The 23536-nt window shown below is 42.9% G+C and overlaps 1 protein-coding gene across 1 annotated transcript in view; it reads left to right on the top strand.

Annotated features, from left to right (window-relative positions):
* The first annotated feature begins 315 nt into the window (after window positions 1-315).
* PDGFD (platelet derived growth factor D) overlaps window positions 316-23536 on the top strand; it is a 137028-nt gene continuing 113807 nt past the window's right edge. Inside the window, exon 1 of the mRNA XM_038761774.1 lies at window positions 316-524. Within this exon, the coding sequence (XP_038617702.1) occupies window positions 395-524 (130 nt within the window). The 5' untranslated portion in view covers window positions 316-394. The remainder of the gene's footprint in view (window positions 525-23536) is intronic.

Raw genomic sequence — 23536 nt, forward strand, 5'->3', positions numbered from 1 at the left:
CCAACATTATTATTATTATTCCGTCCTCTGACTCCCAAGACCGGGCACTTTCCACTGGGCCACCACCACCGGGTTTCAGGCCCGAGCAAGAAGGGTTTTAGGGCTCCTTTTTTATCATTATTTTTCTCCTTTCCTCTATTTTTTAATTTTTTTTTATTTTTGCATCCTGCAAGCGTGGCCGGCTCTGTCCGCCTGCAGCCTGGCTGGCAACCTGTCGCCTGGGTTTAGTCCCCTCCCACCCCCCTACACAACTCCCCCACAGCCCCACACATTCACACTCCACCCCCTGGAGCATGCAGGAAGGCCGGGCAGGACTCGGCGTCTAGTCCGTGGTCCGGTGGGGGGGTCTCCCGCCTTTCTTCTGCCGAGCCCCCCGACCCCTCTCCGCTCCCAAATGCAACGGCTTGTCCTGTGCTGCCCCCTCGTCTGCACCCTCGTCGCCTTGGGCAGCTGCCGGGGGGCTTCTGCGGGACCCCAGGCCGGAGTTCTCAAAGGTTTACGCTCCTCCAACCTCAGGAGAGATGGTAAGAGCACCCGGCCCCCCCTCCTGAGGAGGGGCCCCCCCAAAAAGAGAGGTGGAGCCCCCCTCCCCCCAGCAGAGGTGGGATGGGAGGTGAGCTGGGATGGGGGGCTGTGGGAGGAGGGGGAGGAAGAGAGGCAGACCTCCAGGTCTCCCCCCCACCTTGGAAGGGGTCCCTCAACCCCCCACCCCAGGGGTCCCCCCCGCATTGACCCTCCGACAAGTCCCAAAAAGTTGGGGAAAGTTGCCGGTCCTTGTTTCCCCTGCAGGACTCTGCCAAAAACCCCCCCCCTCAATGGGCGAGGGGGGAGAGGAAGTGTCTTGGGGGCTGGTGGGGATCGCCCAGGGGTCGGGGGCTGGTGGGACCCCCCACCCCGGGCAGAGAGGTATTGGGGGGCGAAGGAGAGTAGGGGGATGGCTCACCTTCAGCCCCCCATCCAGGGGGCTTGTCTAGTCAAGTTGTGACTGGCTGAGTAACTCTTAACAGAGCTCCTGCAGCTGGAGAACACCCCCCCCCACTACCCTCCCACCCCCAGGCTGCAGCTGGAGACCCCCCCCCCCCACAAAGGCAGCAGCTGGAGAGCTTTTCTCTTTCCCTCCCCCCCACCACCCCAGGCTGCAGCTGGATAAGCCTCCCCATTCCCCCTCCAGGCTGCAGCTGGAGGAAACCCCCCCATTTCCCCTCCAGGTTGCAGCTGCCCTCCCCCCAAAGGCTGCAGCTGGACTCTTCTCTCCCCCCACCCCACAAAGGCTGCAGTTGGAGAGCTTCTCACTTTTCCCCACTCCAGGCTGCAGCTGAAGAGCCTTCTTCCCCACCCCCCCACCAACAAAAGCTGCAGCTTTAGAGCCCCCCCACTGCAGACTAGAAATCCAGCTGTTTATCTTGGCCCAAGGTGGGAGTAACTGGTAGTTTCCCCTCAGTGCAGGCAGTGACTTCCAGTTCTTTGCCTGGAACTAACAAAGCTGAATCCCAGAAACAGCAGCTCCCCATGCTCAAGGGCAACTTGGGTAGGATTTAATATTCCTATTTCCCCCTCCTCTCTGGAGGATGCTTCCAAGTCTTTAGTTACTCTTCTTGGAGCTGCACATTAAGAGGGAAGGTGGTGTCTACCAAAGGGGTGGATTCCTCTTCCAGATCACAACTAAGGCTGACTTTCTGGAAGAGACGATAGAAACATCCGATATGTGCCCGGATTTATCCGTGTCTCCCAACGGGAAAGAAGTCTCTCTGAAGCACTAATGGTTCAGTCGTGACCCAAGTTCTAAAGTTGGGTTCTTTGGTTTATCTGTGTACGCTTGCCTGCTTTCTCTACCTTGAATCGAAGTTCATCCTTAGCATGAGACCTCTGGGCTTGGTGTGTGGAAATATATTGGAAAATGTTGATTTCAAAGCATCTTGTCTGTAGTAGAAGTGGAAAGGAGACAATATCATTTTGGTCATTCATTGTGGTACTCGTGGTGCCTACTATATAATAATTATGGTATTTGTTAAGCACTTTCTATGTGTCAGGCACTGTACTAAGCGCTGGGGTGGATACAAACAAATGGAGTTGGAAAGTCTCCCTTGTCTCACATGGGGCTCACAGTCTCAATCCCCATTTTACAGATGAGGTAACTGAGGCCCAGAGAAGTGAAGTGATTTGCCCAAGGTCACAGAGAAGACAAGTGGCAGAGCTGGGATTAGAACCCATGACTTGTTCTAAGCACTGGGGCAGGTAATCAGGCTGGACACAGTTGCTGTGCCATATTGGGCTTTCAGTCTTCATTCAGTTATATTAAGCGCTTATTGTATGCAGAGCACTGTACTAAGCACTTGGGAAACTACAGTACAACAATAACCAGTGATGTTCCTTGCCCACAGTGAGATCACAGTCTAGCAGGTACTCATATAGCAAGTACCAGTTCTCCATTTTTCATGGCCTTCAGTCCTTACAACATTAAATACAATTGAATGAATGATATTGAACGCTTACTGCGTGCAGAGCCCTGTACTAAGAGCTTGAAAAATACAATTTGGCAACAGATAGAGACAATCCCTACCCAACAATGAGTTGAAATGAATGTTAGCCTTCAGTAGGCCTTTCTGTCCTGAAGTTTATATTTTTCAAGGTCTTTCTTTTCTTACATGGGCATTGCTAAATACCAGGTTGTGATCTTTTATTTGTGGTTATGTTTTGCATTAGATGTTTTCATAGACCTGCAATCATAAACTGGGTAGTCCTATTTATCTATCTATGAACTGTTTGAGAAGTTGTGAATCAAAGTAGAAAGTTTCAAGCCATTGTTCAGGCAATTTAAAAACCTGGAAAATGGACACAGAATTCAGTCTTCAACCCTTTCATGGAACAAGAAACTAATAATTTGTTAGCATATATGTTGACATACATAAGCAACATAGGGCATGTAAACTCAGTTAATTTTATTCAACACCCTTGCTTCTCCCAATTTGTCAAGTTCCAACACTCATGCTACTGAAGTAGCAGTAGAATCAATGGTATTTTATGAGTGCTTACTGTGTGCAGAGCACTTTACTAAGCACTTGGGAGAGTGCAATATAACTGAGTTGGTAGACATGTTCCCTGCCCACAGTGGGCTTACAGTCTAGAGGGGGAGACAGGCATTAATACAAAGAAATGATGGATAGGTATGCAAGTGCTGTGGTGCTGAAGGTGGGATAAATAGAGCAAATCCAAGTGCAAGGGTGATGCAGAAGGGAGTGGGAGAAGAGGGAAATGAGGGCTTAGTTGGGGAAGGCCTCTTGGAGGAGATGTGCCTTCAGTAAGGTTTTGAAGGTGGGGAGAATGAACGTCTTCATCTGTCAGATATAAAGAGAGGCCATTCTAGGCCAGGGACAGGATGTGGGCAAGAGATAGATGAGGAGATAGACGAGATTAAGGTGCAATGAGTAGGTTGGCAGGCTGGGTTATAACAGGTTAACAGGAAGGTAAGGTAATGAGCAAGATGAATGAGTGCTTTGAAGCTCATGGCAAGGAGTTTCTGTCTGATGTGGAGATGGATGGGCAACCACTGGAAGTTATTAAAGAACCAGGAAACATGGTCTGAACGTTTTTGTAGAAAATGGATCTGGGCAGCCGAGCCAAGTATGAACTGGAGTAGGGAGAGAAAGGAGGCAGGGAGGTCAGCAAGAAGGCTGATACAGTAATCAAGGTGGGATAGGTTAAGTGCTTGGATTGATGTGGTAGCAGTTTGGATGGAGAGAAGAAGCAGATTTTAGTGATGTTGCGAAGGCTGAACTGACAGGATTTGTTGACAGATTGAATATGTGTGTTGAATGCGAGAGATGAGTGAGGAGTAATGCCAAGTTTACAGGCTTGTGAGACAGGGAGGATGGTGGCGCTGTCTACAGTGACAGAAAAGTCAGTAGAATTGAAGTCATAGTCCATAGTAGCAATCATAATAATAATAATAATAATGGTATTTAAGTGCTTACTATGTGCAAAGCACTGTTCTAAGCACTGGGGGGATACAAGGTGATCAGGATGTCCCACGTGGGGCTCACAGTCTTAACCCCCATTTCACAGAAGAGGGAACTGAGGCACAGAGAAGTGAAGTGACTTGCCCAATTCACACAACTAATCAGTGGTGGAGCTGGGATCATGAAAGCATTAAAGGTGTATTTGTTTTTTCTGGTATTTAAGGGCTTGCTATGTGCCAGGGATTATACTAAGTGCTGGGATAGATAAAAGCTAATCAGTTTGACACAGTCCATGTCCCACATGGGGCACACAATCGTAATCCCCGTTTTACAAATGAGGTAACTTAGACACAGAAAAGTAAAGTGAAGTGCCCAAAGGTCACACAGCAGACAAGTGGCGGAGCTGGAATTAGAACCCAGGTCCTTCTGATTCCTAGGATCAGGCTCTGTCCACTAGGCCATGTTGCTTCCCAATTCGATTGGATTCAAATTGGGACACTCTGTTTTCTCCAGAAATGTCTAATTCCTTGGCCTTTCCTTATAACTTTATTTTTAGGATCAATTTTGCTTCAGTAAATGGGAAAGGGTGGAAATCATCCCCTGGACTTCTCATATAAAATAAAAGTTGCTACATAAGTGTTGGATTTCTGACCATTGGAGGGAGCTGTTTTAAAAGGTTTTAAAATGGCACCTTTCCTCTATCCCCCAAGTAACAACTTTTGTTTGGAAAGGGAAAAGTTGTGCAATTCATTTAGCTAAATCTTGGTTAGATATGAGGTCTGTAAAACCTGGAGAACCCTGAACTGTCAGACTGTCGTCTGGCTCTTTAAATCTGCATTAAACCAATGATTTAAGACAAGCATTCTCAAGATATTTTACAGCCGTAGTATACCTTGGGGTTGAAGTTCTTCGAAGTCAGATGATTAATGCACTCTTTCCTTCCATAAGACGTCACTATATCTGTAATTTGTCTATATGTCTTTGTAGATATTTAACAGTTTTGGTTGTCATGTTTGAACCAAAAACATGTTCCTTGAGGGTAGAGAATGTGTTGCCTTGTCCCTGCAACCTAGCATAACTGTATGCTTGTTGTGGGCAGGGAGTGTGTCTGTTTTGTTGTTGTGTTGTACTATCCAAAGCAGTTAGTACAGTGCTTTGCACACAGTAAGCGCTCAGTCAATATGTTGGATTGATTTGGTGCCAAATGCCCTGGTTGGGCTTGAAATATGACAGTGACCTTTTAAGAGATGGAAGGGACCCAGTGACCTTTTTAAAATATATGAGGAAATTGAAGAAAGTTAAGCAGTTTAATGACAACACGATGAGCTTCTGTAGTAGAAGATGTGGAACCCGTCCCTCATTGGCTTGTCACCAGGGATCATACCAAGGGAAAATGGCAGAGTGGACAGGAGTATACTGACTTGAAATGTAATGTGTTGCATCCTTTTTGGTGGTGGTGGTGCGGGGGGTTGATTTGGGCTACTGATGGAGATCTCTGAAAATAGAGGATATCTATTAGCAGGGCAATCTTTAACTTTTTAGGTCAGTGACTACTTTTGGTGTTCTGGTGCTGAGAAAAATTATAAATGGAGTCTGTCTTACCTGCCGTCAGGATGATGCTTGATGGCGCTGTAGCTTTTTCAGGCATTCCCAGCAGCAGCAGATGAATGTTTATCCTCAGCGAAGGCTATATCAGCACTTAGTCATCCTCAAGGATTCCCAGACATATCCACTGTACTTAGAGGAGAGTGGTCTGTTAAGCGATGTAATAGTCAAATACGGTGAATGAAAACCTGAAAGCTCAGTTAGAATGAAGAACTAGGTAAAGAGAAGTAGTAGTTGTTAGGCCCCATCTTTCTTGATGGTATTTGTAGTAGGAATCTTGATTATCTTTGTTTCTCTTCTTTTGAGTAGGAACCTGGTTTGGGTCAACATTTGTTCTAGTACATAGTAATCTGTATATATTACTTTCTGGGATAGTTTCCAGGGTAGGAACTACTTAGTAAGCTACTACTTTGGCTCTGTATGGTGTCTTGACATTCCGAAAGAGTTAATGCAAAGCCAACAGCGCCCTTTTGCTATTTAGAAAGTATCCTACATCTCTTTGGCTGAGAAGTGGCATGACCTAGTGGAAAGAGCATGGCCCTGGGAGTCAGAGAACCTGGGTTCTAATCCTAGCTCTGCCATTTGTCTGCTGTGTGACCTTGGGCAAGTCACTTAACTTTACCTCCGTTTCCTCATCTGTAAAATGGGGATTAAGACTGTGAGCTCCTTGTGGGTTGGGGACTGTGTCCATCCTGGTCATCTTGTCTCTACCCCATCACTTAGTACAGTGCCTGGCATGTAGTAAGTGCTTAAGAAATACTACAATTATGACCAAAGTTGTGTTGGACATGTAGAAGTAGCATTTAATCACATCCTTGCCTATTCGGTTGAAGAGGAATTGAGGTGTTTTCTTAATAGAGGTGTTTTCTTATTTTGGTTGGCCTTGAGTGGGGTGGGTAAACCTACTCACAGTGCTTTGCTCTTACCTCTCTCACCCTTAACTCCCTCCCTGTTCTTGTGACAAACCACCATTCTCCCTGTATTTGTAGCCCTTCTAAAACCTCATCTCCTCAAATAAATATTCCCTGATGTGTCCCTTGCACTTAGCCACACTAAGCATTCATTCATCGTTTTATTTATTGCGCACTTACTGTGTGTAAACACTGTACTAAGCGCTTGGGTCCACCCACCCCACACCTCCAATCTGTTTTATTCTCGATTGCTTCCCTTACCTGCAATTTTATTTTGATTTCTGTTTCCCCCTGTATATTGTAAAATCTTTGTGGGCAGGGATCATGTTCTGCACCTAGAAAGTGCTCAATAAATTAATCAACCAATCAATCGTATTTATTGAGAACTTACTGGTTACAAAGCACTGTAATGAGCGCTTGGAAGAGTTCAGTATAACAATAGAAAAGACACATTCCCAGCCCACAATGAGCATACAGTCTAGTAATTGATCAAATTACCAATTCAAGATATCCCCCGCCCCTGCCATACTGTAAGGTCCTTGTGGGCAGGGAGTGTGTCTATCAACTCTGTTACATTATACTCTCCCAAGCACTTAATACAGAGCTCTGCACACATTTAAGCCCTTATCTATCACGTCTGTTAGCGTGTACTTTCCCAAGAGCTTAGTACAGTGCTCTGCACACAATAAGTATAGTTGATTCTGAATATAAATGCCATATTGAGGGAAGAGTCTCTTGACTGTAGACCTCCATCAGAAGACAAATTTAGTGAGAACTTCCAAATTCAGGATCAATGGATAATTTAGCATTTCTGAATTTCTTCTGTTAGATGAAATCTGAATCATCTGTTAGATGATTCTGCAAATCACCCTTAATTTCAGGGAGTATTTGTGTTGTAAAATCGGTTATGAAAGAACAAAACAACTCTCCAGCAACCAGAATTTAAATGTCAAAGAAAATGCTGTAAAATCCAGAAAGTTGCAGTAAACCAGTTTCAAAATCAGGCTGAAAACCTAGGTTCAAGATTGTTTAAATTCAACATACATTACATGTTATTTTTTTCCCTTGTTTTGATAATGTTTTGCAGAGCCCATAACGTTTACCTTTTTTTTTTTGAAGAGACACTTAGCCCTTACTTTAGCAGTTGAACCTTAATTAAGTGGCAGTTAGGTAGGTGTTTATATTAGATATCTTTGCACCAAATAATGGAAGACTCCTTAGGGAAATCTGAGGGTAATAGGTACTGTGAATTCACTGAGTGGCAGTGGAATTATCCATCATTTTCCTTGAGAACATGAACTTTTCATTTTTAGTTCATAAAAATGAAACCTTATTGTTTTGAAACAATAAGTCTAAAAAAAGCACATCCCTCTAGACAGTAAGCTCGTTTTGGGCGGGGAACATGTCTCCCAATTCCATTGTTATATTTTTTCAAATGCTTAGTTTAGTGCCCCGCACATAGTAAGCGCTCAATAAATGCACTGAACCAAGATGAAAACTCTTCCTTGCAGTATAACTTGGAATTCTGGAATCAGTCACATCCTTTGCAGCAAAATAGGAAGGAAGGGGATCCTTATATTTTTTTTTCCTTAGCAATTGAGTCATGTCTCAGGTTATCCTCATTTGTTTGTCTTTGTTTTCCATTTTTTGTGCTTTGAAGAGCGTTAAGATAGTTCTTGAATACTGAATAGTAGTTCTTTTTACTGAAACAGACTTGCAAGCTCCTTGAGAGCAGGAATTGTGTGTACCAACTCAGTTGTATTATACTCTCCCAAATGCTTAATACAGGGCTCTGTATAAGGTAAATGTTCAGTAAATATCATTGAGAGTGGTGCAGATTGAAGGTTTGGCCAAAGATGAAATCTCATCTTTCCCTGTAATCTTGGAAATGGGCTGAGAGAAAGTACTAAGAGTAATTATATTTATTGAATGTCTACCAAAAGGGAGGGATTGTTGATCACCTGGGAAGACCCCAAAGCTGGACCCAACCACCTGAAGAAGCTTTCTACAGGCTGTTTTATTTATAAAACAGCACAGCCTAGTGACCAGAGTCACTGGGAGTCAGAAGGTCCTGGGTTCTAATCCTGCCTCCACCACTTCAATTGCATTTATTGAGCACTTACTGTGTGCAGAGCACCACTTGCCTGCTTTGTGACCTTGGGCAAGTCGCTTTATTTCTCTGTGCTTCAGTTACCTCATCTGGAAAAGGGACGTGGGACAGGGACTGTTCCCAACCTGATTATCTTGTACCTACTGCAGTGTGAAGCAGCATGGCATAGTGGATAGAGCGTGGGCCTGGGAATCAGGAGGTCCTGGGTTCTAATTCTGACTCTGCCACCTGTCTGCCACGGGCAAATCACTTGAGTTTTCTGTGCCTCAGTAACCTCATCTGTAAAATAAGGATTGAGACTTGTGAGTTCCATGTGGGACAGGGACTGTGTCCAACCTGATTTGCTTATATCCACCCCAGTGGTTAGTACAGTGCCTGGCTCATAGTAAATGCTTTATGAATGCCACAATTATTTTTGTTATTATTACCTGGCACGTGGTAAGTGCTTAAGAATAAAACTAAATAGATATTTGTATCTTATATTTCTCTCTCTCTCTCTCTCTCTCTCTCTCTCTTTCTTTCTCTCTCTCTCTCTCTCTCTCTATATATATATATATATAATAAAACAAGTTTTGAGGATGGACCAAAAATAAATGTAGAAGTGCAAGAGACACCTGAAGTGTTCAAAATATTCAGGGTGGTAATAGAGAAGGGTTGTTGTAGGAGGGGAGGGCTGATCTCTGTTGGATTTGATGAGGTAGGCAAAGAGCCAGATCTTGGAGACAGCATGAGCAAGGGATTAGAGGCTGGAAAGACAAAGCGGAGATGCGTCGAGGGGAGTAGCAGCTGAGGAAAGCTAGTAATGACTCCTGGTTTGATGCGGAAGGAGAGGAGGTGAGGATTGTTTTGAGGAGAGAGGAGATGGGGGCTGAGGAATGGTTCAGGGAGAAGATGCAGGCAGCAGCGGGGTGAGGCTAGAGATAGGGACGTCTGGGCAAAACCAAAATTTGGTGCCTGGAGGTCACCAGTTGGGCAGGCCGGCTATGAACATTTTACCTTTAGCCTGTTGTCCTGTGACGTGATAGTGCCCTTCCTCCCCACCCTGCAAATTTACCCCAATTCCCCCTCTAAAGTCCCAGTGTATTTTTGTTAGTTTTGACGTGAATTGTAGCAATTGTGGGTAGAGCTGTCCCTTATGCCTCCACCCGTCACCTTCCCTTCTTGTGGACGGCCCCAGAGTCACAGGAGTGGATCCAAGGACGACCTGGAGGATATGGGGGCTGGGGGAGGTGGCAGATATTGGGAGTGATGTCGTGACGTAGGCAGGAACTGCCAGCAGCCAGAGGTTGAAAAGAGTAGTGAATTGCTCTCTGTTATTCTTCCTCCTTGTCTAGCCTGCCAAGGACTGACACTTGCTTTCCTGGACTGCCCTTGATGTCTCAGTGACAGGAATAGAGGTGTTAGAGCCTGTCAGCAGACCTGATATTAACACTTTTGTGATGCAACAATAGGATTTGTTAAAAATGTTATTTGTTAGGCACTTACAATGTACCAGGCACTGTTCTAAGCACTGGGGTAGATACAAGAGAGTCAGATTGGACACAGTCCCTGTCCCACATAGGGCTCACAGTCTTAATCTCCATTTAACAGATGAGGGAACTGAGGCCCAGAGACGTGAAGTGACTTGCCCAAGGTTACACAGCAGACAAGTGGCATCAGAACCCAGGTCCTGCTGACCCCCAGGCCCATGCTGTATCCACTAGACCTTGCTAATTCCCCAGAATTACAAACTGTTGCCCTTATAACTGAATTCATTGGTGCTGGCAGGAAAAGATTTTAAACTTTTCTCTTACAAAAGAAAGAATAAAAGAGCGCCAGGCACCGGAGTCATCAAACGTGACAGCACAATGAGAGGCAGCCTCTTTGTATCCACAATGAAGTCAGGTTCTGGATCCAGAGTTGGCCTATTCAGTTACAGACGCAGGTGAATTTTACTGTTGGTGGCATCTGCTCTGAGTTCAAAGGACAGCTAGATGAAATATTCATTTGAAAAGTGACTTTGAAATATCCCAGGCAAAAGGTCATATTATTTAATAGAAAAAGAGTTCAAGGAAAGAACCACAGAGAACACTGGTTCTGATTTAGTATTTCTGGCTCCTCCATAGGCCAATTTTGAAACAAAAATAAAGAGGACTCTAAGGTACATAGAAGAAGAAACCTCTTTTGAGTAATATTTTTTTTTCTACTGGCAGAAGAGTTACTTCCTGTAATAAGAATGAGACATTTATTAGTATATCTTTTTCCATCATAATGACATCCAAATTATGTATGATGATGTCAAATTACTTTTTGTACAATTTCAAGGTTTTGGCAAGGATGGTGTAATTAAAGTGTACTGAAGCACAAAAACATTGAGGGGTCTGTATCTCAACTCTCATTAAAAGGGATGATCTTCGATGAGATGAAAATTTTCATTTCAATTTCGGGGCAAAATGAGGGAAAGTATTTCTTAGCATCTGGCTGTTGTGGGATGCTGTGACTGAGATTATGATTTTGTGTTCAGGTTGTTTTAGATGGATCTTACTGGATTTTAAAACTTTTTAAAATGTTATAATTTGTTTCCATCCTTCATTTCTGATGTTTTCCAAGATCTAGTCTCCCTTTTTTTTTTTTATTAAGAGGGTAGATGATGGTATGTAGAGATAAGAACAAGAAACTTGGCTGGTTATGTTTGTTTGCCCCTTCTATCCATTGCTTGCTACTGCGGTTCACTACCATCCACGAGCACTGTTACTCATATAAATCGATCAATCATATATTTTGAGTACTTACTGTACTGAGAACACTTTACTAAGCTCTTGGGAGACTAGAATGTAACAGAGTTGGTAGATGTGTTCCCTGAAACGAGGAGTGCATATATTTTTTTTGAATATATGTCCTATTCTGAAGAACTTGCCCACATTGCAGAAATCTCCATTTTGAGGATGGCCGAAAACATTATCTTCTGTTCTTGCTTATCCTCTCTACTGAGCAGCAGTAATAAGTTACAGAAGCAGCATGACCTAGAAAAACAAACAAACCTGGGAGTCAGACAACCTGGGTTCCAATCCCGGCTCTGCCTTTTACTTGCTGTATTACTTTGGGCAAGTACTTTTGTGGCACTTTTTTGCGCCTCAGTTGCCTCATCTGCAAAATATGGATTCAATGTCTGTCCTACTCCTACTTATACTGTGTCTGATTGACTTGTATCTACCTCAGTCTTCAGAACAGTGCTTGACACATAGCGCTTAACAAACACCATCATCATCATTACAAACATAGGTACATATTTGGTGTGCCTGGTCTCATTCATTCATTCAATAGTATTTATTGAGCGCTTACTGTGTGCAGAGCACTGTTCTAAGCACTTGGGAAGTATAAGTCGGCAACATATAGAGATGGTCCCTACCCAACAATGGACTCACAGTCTAGAAGGGGGAGATAGACAACAAAACAAACCAAGTAGACAGGTGTCAAAACTATCAGAATAAATATAATAATAATGGCATTTATTAAGAGCTTAATATGTGCAAAGAACTGTTCTAAGTGCTGGGGAGGTTACAAGGTGATTGATCAGGTTGTCCCACCGGGGGCTCAGTCTTAATCCCCATTTTACAGATGCGGTAACTGAGGCCCAGATAAATTAAGTGACTTGCCCAGAGTCACACAGCTGACAATTGGTGGAACTGGGATTTGAACCCCTGACCTCTGACTCCAAAGCCTGTGATCTTTCCACTGAGCCACACTGCTTCCATGATCCTCAGTTTTAGGGAGACTCACTGGTCATGGGGGTAGGGGAGAGAGACCTATAAAAGAAGGAGGTAGAGGGTGTGTTAAGTAGAGACAGAGGAGGGAGGTAGAGAAGGGAATTGAATTCATTCATTCAATTGTATTTATTGAGCGCTTTCTGTGTGCAGAGCACTGTACTAAACACTTGGGAAGTATAAATAGGAGATAAAGTGTGCAGAGCACTATACTTAGCACTTGAGAGAGGGCAATTCCACGAGTTGGTAGACACGTTCCTGCCCACAAGGAGCTTATAGTCCTGCCCACAAGGAGGGGGGACAAACATTTAGAATTTAGAAGGGGGACAAGGAGGACTGGGAGGACAGGGTATGCACATCATTCATAAAATAAAAAGAGTAGTAAATATGTACAAGAAAAATAGTCTCATAGCCTTTTCTCTCACAGCATTTAACTCAGGGTAATTGCTTAATAAAAATGCAATAATTATAAAATGCCACAATGATTATAGAACAATGGTTAGGAAAATGAGACATCAGGAATTTGTACATCCTGCTCTCCTATAACGGAAAGGGCTGCATTCTTACAAAACCTTGCATTAAAGAATATGTGTGTCCATCTAGATTGTAAGGCCAATATGGGCAGGAAACATGCCTACCAACTCTGAGGTATTGTTCTCTCCCAAGCACTTAGTACAGTGCTCTGCATACAGAAAGCGCTCAATAAATGTTATTGATTGGTCACCCTAGGACTCTACCCTCCTGAGACCATGAGCATGCACTCAAACCATTTCTTCAGCAACATGGCATGTGGTACCCAAGTAGCTTGCATTGTTGGAAGAATGTTCTCTGATTTCCCTAATTGCATTTTATTTAAAATGCATATTGAAAATCCACATTGTTGTAGAATTAAGTGTAATACTGATGCTACACAAGAGAGCCCCAACACTTCTCCACTTATCAAATCTAAGTAGCTAAGTATAACTGGTCAGGTATTAAACCAGGGCATCCAGGTTTCATTCTTATTTCAACTTGAGGATTGCTGCATTGTTTCCAATCAGTCTTGTATTAAACAGCATATCATTGTACTCTGATCTGATCTCCGCTTGGGTTCCAGGTGACGTTAGAGAAGCGTTTACCAAAACTGAAGCTGACTTTCTTGTTTTCCTGCCCTGGGAAAGAAAAGCAATGCATAACCAGTACTGGCATGTGGTTTCAGATACAACTCAATTTGGCTAAGGCAGTAAAAATATTATCTTTTATCACTTGACAGGTTTTTGGGCTTCCTAATCAATTAGGGCCTGTTAAAATATATTACCCTGTCATCTGCTTTGAGGTTGAAAGAGATTCTACATGTTTTTCTAATACCCACTGGAGTTCAGTGAACTCTAATCAGTGTCAGTCACAATAAGAATAGCAATATTTAAGCGCTTACTATGTATCAAGCCTGGTTCTAAGCACTGTGTAGATAGGAGATAATTAGGTTGGACACTGTCCCTTTTCTACATGGTGCTCACATGCTAAGTAGGATGAAGAACAGGTATATAATCCCCATTTTCCAGTTGAGGAAATAGAGGCACAGAGCATTTAGGTGACTTTCCCCAGCTCACACAGCAGGCAGGTGACTTGGCCAGGATTAGAACGCAGGTCCTCTGACCCAGACTCTTTCCACTAGGCCATGTTGCGTGGCTCGATACATGTGCATGTCTCCCAGAAGACAACACTCATGGAAATAGATTTGAGATCAGCTAATTTGGTAATGTGGCTTTTTCCACTTATTCCTAAAAATCATATGAGTTTTGTTTTAATCCTACATCAAACACTTGGATTAAGCCTCTCTGTTATAATCCTGACTTTTGCCTTGTATGTGACCTTGGACAAGTCACTTGACTTCTCTGTGCCTGTTTCCTCATCTGTAAAATGGCGATGATACCTGTTCTCCCTTATATTGAACTTTGAGCTCTCTGTGGAATGGGGATGATTTTTTTTTTAATGGCATTTGTTAAGTGCTTACTATGTACCAGGCACTGTTCTAAGCACTGGTTTAGATACGAGATAATCAGGTTGGACACAGTCCATATCCCACATTGGGCTCACAGTCTTAATCCCCATTTTCCAAATGCGGTAACTGAGGCACAGAAAAGTGAAGTGACTTGCGTGAAATCATATAACAGACAAGTGGTGGAGTTAGGATTAGAACCCAGGTCCTGGCCTCCAGGCCTGTGTTCTATCCACCAGCAATGAACCATTGCCACTTCATTATGTTTATATTGTGTCTATGTCAGTACTTAGTGCTTGGCACATAGTGCTTAACAAATACCACAGTTGTTCACTATTATTACTGTCCCTTGTTTGGCACATAGTGCTTAACAAATACCACAGTTGTTCACTATTATTACTGTCCCTTGTTTTCCACTAGATCTCCAATTCACAATGCCATTAATCTTCTTCTAATACTTCTGCTGAGTAGCCAGAGAGGATGACTACCCAGTATGAAGCGGGTGGGAGACTCAGTGACATATTTTTTAAAGAAACAGGGGCAAGAGTTAAACTTCCCCTCTAGACTGTAAGCTTCTTGTGGAAAGGGAATGTGTCTGTCAACTCTGTTGCACACTCCTGAGCCCTCAGTACAATGGTCTACCCCCAGCAGGTATTCAGTACATACAGTTGATTGGTATTTATTGAGCACTTACTGTGATCAGAGCACTGCACTGAGCATTTGGAAGAAGGCAGTACAACAGAATTGGTGGCTGGTTTCCTGCCCACAAGGAGCTTACAATCTAGAGGGGGAGATAGACATTGATACAAATAAACAAAGGGTATGTACATATATGTGTGCAGGGCTGAGGATGGGGTGAATACCAAATATCCAGTCAGTCAATCGTATTTATTGCACACTTGAGAAAGTACAGTACAACAATAAACACCTTAGTACAGTGTTCTGCACACAGTAAGCGCTCAGAAAATATGATTCAATGAATGAATGATTGAATGAATATTTTCTGCCCACAACAAGCTTGTGGTCTAGAGAAAATATCAAAAATCTAAAAGGTATTGAGCCAAGTTCCAATAAATCTTCCTCCTCTTTTCTTCTCCTAACTTATGCTTTTTTCCCTCTTAATTTGCCATAGCCTTTATTGAGCAGTTGTTGAATAATTTTCACCTCCCTATTATTGAGGAATGGGGTTACCTTGTACTTATCAACCACAGTGTTTGACATATTGTAAGCACTTAACAAATACCATAAAATACAGAGTGGAAGAAATGCTCCAGATTGGGGTTTTGTCATGGTCTGGTTGTGAGAATGTTCAGGCTTCTCTGTTGGAACCAGAGATGAGGTCAAAGTGCTGAGGATGAAGCCTTCTCGACAATTATATTTCCCAGAATTTTCTGGGAATGAGTCAAAATCAAGTTGGGCTAAGAACTTTAAATTTAGGGAAGGAATCTCTCTGTTTCCCTCATTCTGCCTGCTTTGCTGAACACACTGATTGCCTTGTGGAATCACTCAGAACTTTGGCTTTCAATTTAAGGAAAGTTGTAAAGAATTTTTGGAGAATCTTATGGGATCAATGGCATTTATTGAGCAGCAGTGTGCAGAGCTTACACTAAAGTGTAAGTGCTTGGGAGAATTCACTATAACAGAATTGGAAGACATGTTCTCCGTCCACAAGGAGCTTATAGTCTAGAGGATCTGATTCCTATTCTTAAGAAGTTTACAAGTCAGGGGAGAAGGGAAGCAGCATGGCGGAGTAGATAGAGCCCAGGCCTCGGAGTCAGAAAGTCAGGAGATCATGGGTTTTAATCACTGCTCCACCACTTGTCCCCTGTGGGGCCTTAGGCAAGTCACTTCACTGTGCCTCAGTTCCCTCATCTGTGAAATGGGGATTAAGATTATGAGCCCTCTGTGGGACAGGGACTGTGTTCAACCTGGTTTTTTTTTGTGTGTGTGCCCACCCCAGCACTTAGTACAGTGCCTGTCATGTGGTAAGTGCTTAGCCAATACCATTTAAAAAAAAAAAACCTGGTCTGAATCTTTATTTTGTAGGGTAATTGGAACATTGGTAAACTGTCAATTTGTGCTGCAAAGTTCTGGGGTTTAAATAATTAGCTCTCAATTAGCTCCTCAGTCGGAGTAATATGACAATTTAGGAAATTGTCATTTGGAGAAAAAATTGAGATGAGACTAGTTCAGTCTGTATGTCCCCACTCCTCAAGGTTGTCCAGGCATTGCCCATTCACCTCCACTTCAAACAGAACCTCCTTACCAGTGACTTTAAAGCACTCAATCAGCTCTCTCCCACCTTTCTTACTGATTTTCTAATACAAATTCACTTTGCTTCTCCACACCAGCTTATTCACTGTACCTGGGTCTTGTCCAACTCTCCGCTGACCCCTTTCCCACATCCTCCCCTTAGCCTGGAACTCCCTCCCCCTCCTTATATGCCAAATCACCACTCTCCCCACCTTCAAAGCCCTATTCAATAATAATAATAATAATAACGATGATGATGGCATTTGTTAAGTGCTTACTATGTGCGAAGCACTGTTCTAAGCGCCGGAGGGGATACAAGGTTATTTAAAACCACACCTCCTCCAAGAGGCCTTCCCGGATTAAGTTCTCTTTTCCCCTACTCCCTCTCTTTTCTGTGTCACCTATGTACTCTCCTAAATTCCTAATTCAGTGCTCTACACAGAGAGTAAGCGCTCAATGTATACCATTGATTGATTGCCCAAGTAATTTATCAGCATTCAATATATCAGCTTATTCATTCATTCATTCAGTCATATTTATTGAGCGCTTACTGTGTGCAGAACACTGTACTAAGTGCTTGGGAAGTACAAGTTGGCAACCTATAGAGACAGTCCCTATCCAACAGTGGGCTCACATGTCATGAAATGTCAGTAGGGAGTTTATTCTTTAACAAGTGTAGTTTACATTAGAGTTCCATTTTTGCCATTATTCACAAATACATTCTTATCAGGGTTGAATAAAAGCAAAAATAATTGTGGTATTTGTGTAGCACTTACTATGTGCCAAGCACTTTACTAGGCGCTGGGGTAGTAGATAGAAGGTAATCAGGCCGAACACAGTCCCTGTCCCATATGGGGCTCCCAGTCTAAGAAGTGGGGAGACAAAGTATTCAATCCCCATTTTGTGCACAGAAAGTGAAGCAACATGCCTAAGCTCACACAACAGGCAAGGGGCAGAGCCAGGATTAAAACCCAGGTCCCCTGGCTATGAGGCCCATCATCTTTCCACCAGACCCATGTCAATGATAAAGAAACTTTAAGGAATACGGTGGATACCGAATCTATTTTCATAGGTCTAAGCGCTTAGTACAGTGCTCTGCCCACAGTAAGCGCACAATAAATACGATTGAATGAATGAATTCAGCCATCTCCCACTGTGGCATTCTTGTTATTGAATTTCAGTGCTAGTATTCCGCACAGCAGCCTCTCACTACAGTGTTTAATCAAGCTTTTAACCACCTCTCTTGAACTTTCTCCTCCCCCTTGGAAGTACTTTTGACTGACTTGAATGGAGTGATTAGTACACATGCCATTTTAGCACTAGATGACTGCAAATTGACTGTGCCAGAGAGTTCAAAGACCTCAGCCTCCAAGAACAATTTAGTTGCTTTGTTTTACATTACCTTGGATTGTTGACTTTGTAATTTACGGTTTGGTCTTCCATCTATTGTTTGCTAAGTATATTTACCCCAGTTTAGATTGTCAGCCACTTGTGGGATAAGAACCATATTTAATCTGTTTACATTGTAATTACACCTGCTGTTAGTTCCTTTATTTGTACTTAGTAGCAGAGGGTTTTCTGAAGGACTTTGCAGCCTGGCTGGCGGATACAGCATGGGCCTGGGAGTCAGAAGGTCATGGGATACAGCCTGGACCTGGGAGTCAGAAGGTCATGGGTTCTAATCCTGACACAGCTATTTGTCTGCTGTGTGACTTGGGCAAGTCACTTCACTTCTCTTTGCGTCAGTTACCTCATCTGTAAAATGGGGAATAAGACTGTGAGCTCTATGTGGGACAGGGACTGTGTCCAACCTGACTTGCTTGTATCCACCCCAGCGCTTAGTACAGTGCCTGGCACATAGTAAGTGCTTAAATGCCACAATTATTATTATTATTACTATTAGATAATATGCAGCATATTTTTTTCTTTAATGCATAGTGTCTTATTATGCAGTGCGTCCAGACTTTTCATGAACCCAGTAGAATTAGAACAATAACAGGCTCTGGGATAGTGGACAAAGAAAAACTGCTGATCTTGCATTGAACAGTGCAGCTAATATTGCAATGTTAAGCACTTATGTGCTAAGCACTGTTCTAAGCTCTGGGGTAGGTACAAGATGATTAGGTTGGACACAGTCCCTGTCCCACATGGGCCTCACAATCTAAGAGGAAGCAGCACAGATATTTAGTCCCCATTTTGTAGATGAGGAAACTGAGGTCCAGAGAAGTTATGTGCATGCCCAAAGTCGCAGGACCGGGCATGTGGCAGAGCAGGGATTAGAACCCATATCTCTTGACTCCCAGGTCTTTCCTCTTGTCACTATTGTTACCTATTTTTTTTTTTAAAGTAGTTGGTACTTTACCCTGGCTGCTTTTTGAATAAAAGATAGACATTTTCAATATGAAACACTTCCAGTTACTAATGTGGCTTGTTTGGTATAGGGTTGTGAACCCACTGTTGGGTAGGGACCGTCTCTATATGTTGCCAACTTGGACTTCCCAAGTGCTTAGTACAGTGCTCTGCACACAGTAAGTGCTGAATAAATACTATTGAATGAATGAATGGGGATTGCTTTTTGGGGGGGGGGGCATGGATAACAATCTCTTTAGGACAAATAAAAGTTCTTTATGAGAATTTTGATTCACATTTTAGAAGTCAAGGAGGCATCTGTAAGAAAGGGAAGGCAGCTAATTGTCAGAAAAAAAACCCAAAATGAGACTTCGAACTGCAAGGGGATATAAGCGTTTAGTACAGTGCTGTGCACACAGTAAGCACTCAATAAATACGATTGAATGAATCTAAACCGACTGAATTGTGTATATCAATATTGGCCCGGTTGTCTTTATAGCACAGCAGGATAAATTACTTCATATCCAGGTTTCGTATTATGCCCATTACATTTTTTGGGAACTGTAAAATGATAAAGTGTGGCCTAGTGGAAAGAGGCCTGGCCTGGGATGAGAGGACCTGGGTTCTAATCCCAGCTCTGGCACTGACCGGCTGTCTGACCCTGGGTAAGCCAGTGAACTTCTTGGTGCCTCATTTTTCTCATTGGACAAATGGGGATTTTTTTATTGGTACTTGTTAAGTGCTTATTATGTGCCAGGCATTGTACTAAGCACTGGGGTAGATAGAGAGGTTACTCAGGTTGGGCACCGTCCCTGTTCCACATGGGCCTCACAATCTAAATCGGTGGGAGGAAGATTTAATTCTCATTTTACAGATACTGTAACTGAGGCACAGAAGAGCCAAGTGACTGGTCCAAGGTCACACAGCAGGCAAGTGGCAGAGTTGGGATCAGAACTCAGGTCCTCTGACTCTCAGTCCTGGCTCCTTCCATTAGGGCCACTTACCAATTCCAGCATTCCAGTATTTAGTACAGTGCTTGGCACAGAAGTGCTTAAACACCCAAATTACTACTATTCTCAAGGGTGGCCTTTTCTGCGAATGTGTGATAGAGAATTTTTAAAAAAAGGAAATTCTTCTTCTTCCCACCAATTTTCTCTTCCAACTTCCAAGCTCTAAAAAATGTGATCCTCAGCCTGCCAGTTCTCTCCTCAGTGAAGGACACACACGTTTTTTGTGTTTTTTGCAACCAGTTGGATCCGGAATCCTGGAAAGAATGAAAAAGTCCCTTCCTTTTTTCTCAAGGGATTAGCAAGGATTTCTAAATACTTATCCCAATACACGTTTAAACCAACATTGTGCTGTTCATGCCTCCAAAATGTTAACTGTCACATTCCTGTTTCAACTGGATAATGTGAATAATAGATGTATTCATACCAAGAGGAGACCTGCTAATAAAAGCCTGAGGCCTAAGAAGGGGCATATATTACTGTGTCCTGAGGAACACTGTCAGGGTGGCAGTCAATCTTTTGTTTTGTATTTAACTGACAGCAGTACAGCAAAGTTCACTGTGTTCCTGGGGTGAGCACTGGAGAAAATATTGGGAATATTGGGATAAAAGGGAGTCTCTTTCTCTCCCCTCCCACACACAAACTCTTTGACCCTGCTTTTTGCAAATTAAGAAGCAAGGTCCGGGCCTCATGGTGGAAATTATCTGTCATCTTGATTCTTGGAGATCACAGAATTGCTTTGGCTGAGATGAAAAGGTGACAAAGGGAGTCTTCCTCTTGTTTTAGAAAAGGGAGAATATATACACCAGAAGCTCTATCATGCTGTTCTTCCAGTGGGCCTAGTGATCCCTGGAATATACAAATTGGAAAAGAGAAGGGAGGGGAGGAAGAAAATCAAATTTGATGATACTGTGGAGCTTCAGCTGCCAAGAAAATCAAGAACACTGCATGGGTTCCTAGACAGCACCTGTTTACAGGGTCTTTGCAGTTTGATCTGCTTTTTGTTTTCATCAGCCCTTTACGGGTTGCCAGTTGGTTCATAAAATACACATGAAGACGAGCAGAGTTCTTCCTTATTACCCCTGTAAAGTAAAAATAAGGGTGTTTCAGGCTTGGATTGTCTATCACAAACCACCAGCACAATTGACATTGACTGTGCCTCTGCTTGGCCTCCTCAGCTGTTTTAGCTATAGGATGTTAAGAATCAAGATGAAGTAGGGGTGCCTTTATTCTGATCTGAATTCTGAACCGGTACTCTTGTAGATCAGGGGACGTATGAAGTGATGCATTGACTTAGGGGTCTAGGGAAGCAGCGTGGCCTAGTGGGAAGATCACAGGCCTTGGAGTCAGAGGACCTGAATTCTAATCCCAGCTCCACCATTTCCCTGCTGTATGACCTTAAGCAAGTCACTTCTCTGTGCCTTGGTTACCTCATCTGTAAAATGGGGCTTTAAAACTGTGCACTCTTAAGGGACATGGACTGTGTCCAGCCTAATTAGCCTGTATCTACCCCAGCACTTAGAACAGCACCTGGCACAAAGAATGCATTTAAGGCATACCATTTAAGCAAATGCTCAGTTTTAAAATTGTGTCCTTCGCATATGAAGTTGCCATGACAGGGAGCGAGATGCTATCCTTGCATATGGGTGTGATTTAAAAGACAGACTGTGGCTCGTGAATCATTACCCTCCTCAGTGGTATTTATTGAGTGTTTACTGCATGCAGAGCACTGTACTAAGCTCCTAGGAGAGTACAATAGAACAGAATTGGTGAATCATTCCTCACTGTGCACACTTGAAGATAGCCCCTTGAAACATTGAAGCATTAGACACTTTCTGGGCCTGTCATTGTTTTGAAATCTGTTCAAAATACAGATCTTCCCGGATGCTGATTCACAAATGCCAGACTAATCTGTCGGTTGCTGTTGTTTTCCAAGTTTGCCACTATACAGCATTGTTTGAGACTGTTCTTCACTGTGTCTTTAAAATAATTTTGAAGGGAGCATTCGCATCTGTCTCGTAGGAATTGGATCTCCCCATTGAGCTCCGAAATATAAAATCTGGAAATTCCTGCTCTTTTGGGATCATTTTAAAGATTGCTGCTCAGGTATTAGTAAAAGACAATGAATGCCATTTCAAAAATTCACAGGGAGCATTATGGCTTAGTGGTAAGGGAATGAGCCTGGGAGTAAGAAGACCTGATTTTTAATTTTGGCTCTGCCAGGTAACCTTGGGCAAGTGACAACTTTTCAGTGCCTCAGCTTCCTCATCTGTCAAGTGGAGATTTAATATCTAATCTCCCTCCTGCTTAGACTGTGAGCCCCGTATGGGACAGAGACTGTGTCCGACCTAATTACCTTGTATCTATCCAAGTGCTTAGAACAGTGCTTGTCACAGAGGAAGCACTTAAATGCCATAATTGTTCTCACACATATAATCATTCATATTAGTAAGATATCAATTCAAATAATTTCTGGGTTTAAAATTTGAAATGCATATGAATAAAGTTTCTTCCTGTATAGTTATTTAACTTTTAAGCACACCTAGCTTTTGCTCTATCTAACCTAGTGCTTAGAACAGTGCCTGGCACAAAGTAAGCACTTAATAAGTACCATTTAAACAAAAGCTCACTTTTAAAATCATGTACATACCAGGATAGGTCAGACAGATTTATCCGAATCATTTGGATTATTGCTTATTTTTTATGGTATTTGTTTAGCACTTACTATGTGCCAGGCAGTGGGTAGATACATAGTAATCAGGCTGGACGCTGTCCATGTCCCACATTGGGTTGATGGTCTTAATCCACATTTTACAGAGGAGGCTACTGAGACACAGAGAAGTAAAGTGACTTGTCTGAGGTCTCACAGCAGACAAGTGGCAGAGCTGGGATTAGAACCCAGGTCCGTCTGACTCGGCCGGTGCTATATCTGCCATGCCGTGCCATTTCTTTTCAGCTCAGCTTTGTGGAGGTAAGGCAGTGCAGTAAAACATTCTCTCTCTTTATTTTCAAGCATTGTATGAAACATAAAAGACATGATCACTATCCTCAAGCTGCTTATTTGCTAACCAACTACAAAAACCATAACCCTTTCTCCTTTGGGTAGCAAGGAACCATCTTGAGTTAGAGGACATATCTGTTATTGCTGCCTTCCTCAGGCTTTCTTTGGAAGAAGTTGCTCTCCAAAACAGAACACATCATATAAGATAAACCATTCGTTCCTGTAAAACTCGGAATAACAAAACTCCCCAGTGGCTCTGATTGTTGGGATTAACATGGAGTGGAAAAATGTAAATACAGCTGTGTATGGTGTGTAGGAGATCCAGAGACTCTCATCAGCAAGTTCTGGAGTTATCTGCCCCAGCTTTGAATAATATTAATTTTCTCCCCGAAAATAAAGTTTCCTTGATCTGTTTCATCCTGTTCTCCCTTGGTATGAAAAAGCACTCAAGTATAAAGGATAGAGCTGGCAAAAGCTCTTTGAATGTTAATCTGTTGGCGGGGAGTCTTTTCTTGAATAACGGTTTGGTTTACCTCCATATCTTGAATCAATTGTTAAATCAGTGGCATATATTGAATGTTTATTGTGTGCAGAACACTGTACTGAGCTCTTGGGAAAGCAAC

The sequence above is a fragment of the Tachyglossus aculeatus genome, chromosome 20 (genome assembly GCF_015852505.1).
Source record: "Tachyglossus aculeatus isolate mTacAcu1 chromosome 20, mTacAcu1.pri, whole genome shotgun sequence".
Classification (NCBI taxonomy): domain Eukaryota; kingdom Metazoa; phylum Chordata; class Mammalia; order Monotremata; family Tachyglossidae; genus Tachyglossus; species Tachyglossus aculeatus.